The sequence below is a fragment of the Syngnathoides biaculeatus genome, chromosome 13 (assembly GCF_019802595.1).
Source record: "Syngnathoides biaculeatus isolate LvHL_M chromosome 13, ASM1980259v1, whole genome shotgun sequence".
NCBI lineage: Eukaryota > Metazoa > Chordata > Actinopteri > Syngnathiformes > Syngnathidae > Syngnathoides > Syngnathoides biaculeatus.
Window position 1 is genome coordinate 28,551,356 of NC_084652.1, and position 7,323 is coordinate 28,558,678.

Sequence of the window (7,323 nt, forward strand, 5' to 3'; positions counted from 1 at the left end):
ACACACCGGTACCATTTCATTCGAACTGTTTTATTTGCCTCTCTAGTTTTTTTTTTTTTTACTCAAAACACACAAATGGGTTTGTATTGTTATAATGGGCCCAGTAAAAATATGTTTTAACGTGTATAAAATAAGTGAATTGGTGTGATTCCCAAAGAGTCATAATTAGCCTTTTCACTGACAATGCTCTGCGATGATTTGATTTTCTTGATTAACGGGCTCCGTAAAACACAGCTAAGACTGAACATTTAAACTGTGATTACAAAGACCAATCGTGTCGTTTATTATTAAACGGGAGACACTTTTCATCAAATTGTATGTGTGAATTCACCAGAATACATTTAACACCCCAAAAACTGAACAGAGTACATTTATTGAATAAATGCAGAGCATTTAAGCTTTAACGACAACAAAGCACCAAATACCAAAATTCCCTCCGCTGAAAATCTTATAAATCCAGAACTTTTAACCTTAAGACATCTCAACATAACGCAAACGGAGAGGACTCCAAAAACCTCAAGAAGCAGACAACATTGTGCACGGGGCTCCAACTCGCAACCTAAGGAAACGTCACAGATGTCGGTCGAAAACGTTTTGAGCTCAGTTTTCGCGAGGAGCGCCGTGAAACTCGTGGGCTGCCTTAATGAGGTTCAAATCGAAGTCGATGGAATAAACGTGTGCGAAAAAACATTGACGTAACTCGTGATGAAAGGTCAGCCATTTTATTTTATTTTTTGCATCAAGGCAAAACGAAACCTGAGAGAGAAGAAATGGCAACCAAGGCACAAGTCAAGCATGTTCACCGACATACACAAGAAGATATCAAAGCTTCAGACGTGAGACACAACAAGTGCATAGCAGGGAAGCTTCGTAGTTGCAGTGTGACGACACGGGAGCTAAATACAAAACACAGAGATCACTTGTGATTGTCCAAAACTAAAAGGAGGCTGCGGGAGATACTTAACAGCGGCAGTGCTAAATTACGACTGGAACAGTGATCCCTTATTTTGAGCAACTCAAAAAGGCGCGCGTACTCGTAACTTTCAAAAAAGTGGAATGTTTCCCTGACTGCCCTCAGCGAGACTGGGGGGGTGGGGGCAGGAGACGCCGAGCTCGTCAGGCACTTCAACAAGAAACGTACAGCAGGAAGAAACATTTAGTGCAAAGTCCTTGTCGAGGCAGAGGAGGAATGATTCAGCACGAGAGAGAGGTTAGACCACGGAGCGAGAATCGCGGAGGGCCGCGAGGTGCCGCCCGCGAGTGCAAGCAAACGCCGCAGGTTCCAGTGCATGTCTTTGGTTTCTTGTGCATTTTTGGGGGTGCGGGGGACCCAGAGGCCCATTCGGGACACCGGGAGCTACAGGCTTTCTTTTGGGGCCTTACTTAGGAACGCTTGTTTGCCGACAGCGGAGTGTGCGCGCTAATCTACTGGTCAGAACCAACAAAAGGCACCAGCTTGGAGATCTCCACCTGAGAAGTTTTGGTTACTAGCTGCGGATCCAGCACGCCCAACCTGTCGGCGGAATCCTGTTGCTCGCACAGACTCCCCAGCAGCTGGGCCGTTTTGAAGACGGAGGCCCGACCGGCCGGCTGGAGGGACCGGACCTTCTGCAGGTTCTGAAGCGTGCGCAGCATCTCGGCGGACACGATGGGCAAATGCTGCTCTTGGATGAGGCTGGAGCCGGCGGCTCGGAGGACGGTGTCGCGGGTGGGCCCGATCCGCTGGACCGGGCAAAACGACTTCTTTGGTGGGACCGAATCTTCCTCCTTCGCCGATTGGTCACTTGAGCAGACGGCGCCGTCATCAGAATCCTCACTCGCTGCGTCATTGGCACTGCCGCCGTTGTCTTCGTCTTCTTCCTCTTTGTCGCCGTCTGTGATGTAAATCATATCTTTGGGGAGGGACGTGAATTGGTAGACAAGGCGCTGGCCTTCAACCTTATTCAGGATGCCTCTTTGGTAATAGTACCTGAAGCACACAAGCACAGCATGGTCGGAATGAACACGGCAACCATGCTTTCATTTCGTCGTTTGTAAAATAATTAGGCTTGAAAAGTGTCAAGCAGTCCATCACAAAAACGCGCAAATCCGATTCCGCAAGCCTGATCCCGTTTATCCTGTTTCGCGTTCAGACGACGAAACGCGTCGACTTAAAGCAGGTCGGGGTCTCATTTTCACCTACTGTATGTTAGCCAACGGTCCCCACGGGAGTTTCCAAAAAAACAACAACAACAAAAAAAAAAAACGCTGTCGACGGAAGGGAACCTTTACGCCAAGCAGACATTTTCTGTACTGTACCTGAGTGCCCTGCCCATGGTCTCGTAATTCATATCCGGCTTGTTTTTGTGTTTGCCCCAGAGTCTCGCCACCGCCTTGGAGTTGACCAGCTTGAAGATCCCCGCGTTGGGATTGGTCCATTTAATGTAGCGGGGGCAAACCTGTCTGTCCTGCAGCAACTCCATCAGAAACTGCCACAGGTACAGCGTGGTTCCACCTGAGGAACCAAATACAAATTGGGAGAAAGGACACAGTTCCTACTTCAAAACATCAACCCGAATTTGGAGGTTCCGCTTTACCTTTATTGTATTTGTCCCGTTTGACTTGGATGTCAGGAGTGGGAGACTCGGCCCTCCGATGTCGTTTTTTACCTGCAAGGTGAAGCGCTAATTTGGCCGCTCGCTATTCGACGGAATGCCAAAGACACCAAGAAAGCCACTGACTTCTCTGTTTGGGCTGCGGCTGCGGCTGCGTGGCGGGTTGGTCCGCGCGCAACGTGTGCCATCGCGGTTCCTCCACAGTTCCCAAAATGCCCTCGGCACACACGCTCAACTGAGCGACAGGAGCGGCCATGACCTCGCCCAGTGGCGGCAGGAAGCTCTGGGCTGAAGGACACGTCAGACATCGCACGAGACTGACGGTCACAATTCCAACGCCGAGAGGGAAAGCGCTCGGATGAGGACCACTTCCCCTTTTTTGCAGAGGTCGCCATTCACTTCCTTTCTTTGGATTTCTTTTTCGACATCAGTTGGAGGGACGTGAAGCCATCAGCATTTTACAGCTCAGGCTTTGCGCTGTTTGGAAGCGGTTCACCGAACGACGGTGGAGGAGCGCCGCAAAATCGCCCCCTGGCGACAAGTTTGACCCCGGTTTGATGGCCGTCACGCTGCTCCAATGTGTACAACAATTCAAAGCAGGATGTTGGGGTTTTTTTTTTTTTTTTGACAAAACCACGCCGCGGAAGGCCCGCCACAACTAAATCTGGGAAAACTTTTGGAGCAGGCCTCTGTGCAAAGCCAGGGAAGGTCCATCCAGAGGCCTGCACTGGAACTCAGCATCGACTAAAATTAAGGCTCGGCTAACCGGCGCCGAGCCGGGACAGAAAAACTTCTCGCCAGGGCTGCAGTTTTAATGTCGACTGGCAAACTACGGACGGACAAAAAGGAATATTCTGGCGACTAAAACGTCAAAATGAGAATTCCAATTCGATTTCATAAACCTTACTGAGGGCCAATGTCGAAAGCGCACTCACCGTAGTGTTCCAGAGACAGCGCATCAGAACAGTCCAAGTCCAGAAGTGACTCTGCCGCAACCAGCGTTTCCATGGTTTCCTCGTCTCCGCTTTCAGTCGGCTCCTCCACTTTAGAGGGCAGAGGCGAGAACAAACGCAGAAGCCGCATAAGTACGACGCCAGATGAGGATCGCCGAATTCGCCGCGAAAGAAGCAGCTTTGCAAACCGGTGAACGTTCATATTGAAATGATTTATGAAGTAGGATGTGGTTGACCTCATTTCGGCACACTCTTGTCAAGATAACGGACAATCAAAACTGCTGAAAAAATGGTCAATGGTGGCCCGTCCGCCCACCCTTTGAGGACTTGCACGCTGGCAGACAGAACTAAAACACGGCCGCGCAAAATCCTCTCGGACCCTCTTCCAGCTCCTTTGCTCAAGTAGGCGCGATCCAACAACACCAACCAAAACTAGCAAACATTCCTATCGGTCTATTTTTCTTCAACAGGTGATTTCCAATTTCCATTGTAAAATGCTGCCAATTTTGCACACGCGTGTTGATATTCCCGCACTGACTGCAGTCGTCTCACCACTTTGCAGCACTTGCTTAGATCTGTCGTCGACCAATCCCGGCCGGCCGCCAACGTGCTTGAGAAGCATCTGAACCGTTGGAACAACTGACGCTGTTCCAGATTATTGCTCTACATTGCGCAAGGACTCTGCGCGGTTTGCACAATTTTCACCGTTCCAGATGACCGCAGTACTCGTCACTTGAAGATGCTTCCATTTCTGACAGATTCCTTTGGCACAATTGTGACCTTTCCAGATGATTGCCACGACTGGTCTCTTGAAATTGCTTCCATTTCCACAATTGTCACTGTTCCAGATTGGCGCTCTAATAGCTTCAGTTCCGAGTGCTCGAAATCGCTGGAGGCCTCAGCATCATTTGCCCAATTGTCAGTTTATTGCCACCGTATCGGTACGACGTACAGCGACAATAGGTGGCATCCTATTTTTGTTCTCGATCGTATTTTCCGTCAAACGGGCGTCCTGCGACCGGGCGACAAATTCCTTTTGTCTTTTTGGGCATACTTGGATGATTTCGATACAGGCTAAACAAAGTGCGCGTTTGTGCTGTCACAATCGAGTACTCAAAAGAAGAAGGGATGACTCGTGTCGCTAAATTGAAAAAGAGTGGAGGCAGCCATAAGGCGGACGGTACTGATGGTGCGCCGAACGCGCCATCTTTTGCCTTGGGCGCTGTCAGTGTGCAGGCGGGCAGGCGTAGTTTTTTTTTTTTTTTTAGGATTAGCTGTGAATCAAAGAGGACGACTGCTTTATGGGCAGTTTTACACGGCGGTGGCAGCAAAGTGATGAAGGGCCTCGCGGTGCACCATATTTCATGATCACGGATTGCCACTGATGTGCACTTACTGTAAGCAGTGACAATTCCCGGAGATGTATCGGACCACGGGCTGTCTTGTGGCCAAAACATCTGCTTGACGGAATCGCGAGACGGGCGTCACGATCCGTCGCATCGTGCCAAGCGCACGCTTGTACGCGGCTGTAAACAACCAGGAAGAAACGGAGCTCGCGAATGAATGTGACCAAGCGGCCGAGAGGAGCAAGCGAAGTGGGCTCCAAACACGTCTTGTGGGGCCCGCAAGACCGCTGAAGGAACATTTGCGAGCCGACTCAACTGCGCTGCGCTCCTGCTAGCCTAGCAAGCAAGCAAGGCTGACTTTAGCCGAGCCAGCTGACCCGGCAACAACTTGGACGCGGACGTGACTTACTTCTAACAAGCAGCGCAGAGCTACACCGAACCTGTCCCGGTTTACATTCCACTGGGTCTGGTGCGGCAGGCGGCTTTTGCGGCCTGTCTTGTGCCAGCCTGCCAAACTTGACTTGAACTTCCTGACTTTCTGACGGAGGGCGGGCCTTGAGCGCGCTCCGAGGTGCGCGCGTGCCCGCCGCATTGTTCTCTCCCCCCCCCCCCCCAACCGCAAATTGCGAGGTTTCGCTTCTGCCACTGACCTTGAAGCGTGTGCAGGTGCTCCTGTGCCACGTGCGGGTCTTCAGCCGAACACCTCGAATATGACAGCAGCTGCGGATTTGACATCTGCTCCAACAGCACAGCAGAGAAATCCGAGGCAAGGCCCAACTGCCCAAATGACCAAAAAAACAAAACAAAAACACAAAAAAAGTGGCTGGAACTTGACGTCGTAGGCACGAGCTGCACCACACCACACAAGTTTTGTCTCTTGGAAATATTTGACTGTAGTACAGTGCGCGACTGTATGTGGTTTCATGGGACTGAAAAGTTGTGGAACTGAAAGTGGGCTGCCCCCCCCCCCCACCGTATAACTAATAAACAGCCAGTATCAATTGCTAGCAACAAAAGTGTGCACCTTTAAGTTGTACCCAATAATATTTGGGTTCCCCCCCCCAACACTGCTACACGGTGCCATTTATGTTGTACTTCATATAACCTGGGCCCGGGTTTCTCAAATATTTGCCCACCAAATACCACCCCCACCCCAAAAGAGACCCAAAAGTAGCCCAGCAAACAATCATCAGCGTCAAGATGCAGTCGCGTACTCGGCCCGAGTGACGTTTTATTCTTAAAATATCGATTTAGTCTTATTCTAAGCCGCTGTAACTTGATGCAGTTTGAATATTTACACCGCGCTACAATGTGGGAGGATGAAAATAAATAACAGTCAATAAGGATCCATTGGAAATGTATCACTCGTGAAAGTTAAATAACGATTGTACGTTGGTAAAGGTTTCAATACAAACTGTTCCGAACGAGCCCCCGTTTGGCCCACATTTGTGGGGATTAAAAAAAAAATTTTTTTCAGATGCTCAAATGCATGAGAGCAATGACAATAAAAAGAGAATCATAAACCGAGCCGCTGTTTAAATGACACCAAGGAGGCAAAATGGCCGATTGAGCCCAATTTGGACATGTTCACCTTTTGCTGCGAGCGGCTCGGACATTTTTTATTCTCATGCTGTTCACCAACATATTTGTATTGCAGCCAAGCCTCACTTTTCCAACGCACTTGCTTCCATGAAAAGATGCAAGACATATTTCCAAAAATGTGAGGAGCTTTGAGTTGATCCAACGACACTGCACACACGGATTGTCAGTTTCCAGTCGAAGTTGAGCTGCTGCTGCTGCTGCTGCTGCTGCTGCAGCGCATCCAAAAGTTTGGGTCGTTTCCGTTTTGCCGCCACACTGCAGTGCAATTGCAAATTAGTAACGCGGTAATAAACACAAAAGCAGACGCAGAGATTTGGGGCAAAGTCTGCTTCAGGCACTGACGGACATAAATTGAACAATTGCAAGTGTTTTAGAAGGCGGAGTACTTTGACCTTCTCGTGTCTTCGAGCAAGGCAAAGTTCCTCCCTAATAATTCGGATGCAGTATTTTATATGTGGATCAACTCACGGACGTGTCGCTGTAGCCCCTTTTCCGAGCGTGAAAAAGTGGACTTCCAAACGAGGCCCGGCCGGATCTCGTACTCACCCCCGACAGGTTGTCGACGTGATCGCTGGCGAAGTCAAAAACGAGCTCTGATTGCCGCAGCATGGTCGAGTATGCCGAACGCGGGGCGCAGGTGGAGCTAAAAGAACGACGGCGGCGGCATCACGGGAAGGTTTGGCGCTCTCTCTTCGGGCCGAGGCTCTTCTCGGGCTGACGGTTGCGGTCGACCTTTAGCTGACTTGAGGACGCGACGCCGCTGACATCTCCACAGCGAACATTGAGCACGCTAGATTAGCGTCACCACCGGAAACGCCCGCCGTGCTT

General features: G+C 50.1%; 1 protein-coding gene across 2 annotated transcripts in view; it reads right to left on the reverse strand.

The window, feature by feature from the left end:
* Positions 1-706: 706 nt before the first annotated feature.
* The window catches only part of LOC133510733 (ETS-related transcription factor Elf-1-like), a 6,989-nt gene continuing 372 nt past the window's right edge, over positions 707-7,323 (reverse strand). The window contains exons 1-7 of one of the 2 annotated variants that reach the window (XM_061839022.1): positions 7,042-7,323; positions 5,544-5,670; positions 3,530-3,637; positions 2,721-2,882; positions 2,577-2,648; positions 2,299-2,494; positions 707-1,969 (exon numbers count right to left, since the gene is read on the reverse strand). The exon at positions 7,042-7,323 is cut by the window's right edge and continues 372 nt beyond it. In XM_061839022.1, the coding sequence (XP_061695006.1) occupies positions 1,426-1,969; positions 2,299-2,494; positions 2,577-2,648; positions 2,721-2,882; positions 3,530-3,637; positions 5,544-5,670; positions 7,042-7,104 (1,272 nt within the window). In that variant the 5' untranslated portion in view covers positions 7,105-7,323 and the 3' untranslated portion in view covers positions 707-1,425. Of the gene's footprint in view, positions 1,970-2,298; positions 2,495-2,576; positions 2,649-2,720; positions 2,883-3,529; positions 3,638-5,302; positions 5,438-5,543; positions 5,671-7,041 lie in introns of those variants that run through there. The other variant, XM_061839023.1, reaches the window with a different exon arrangement.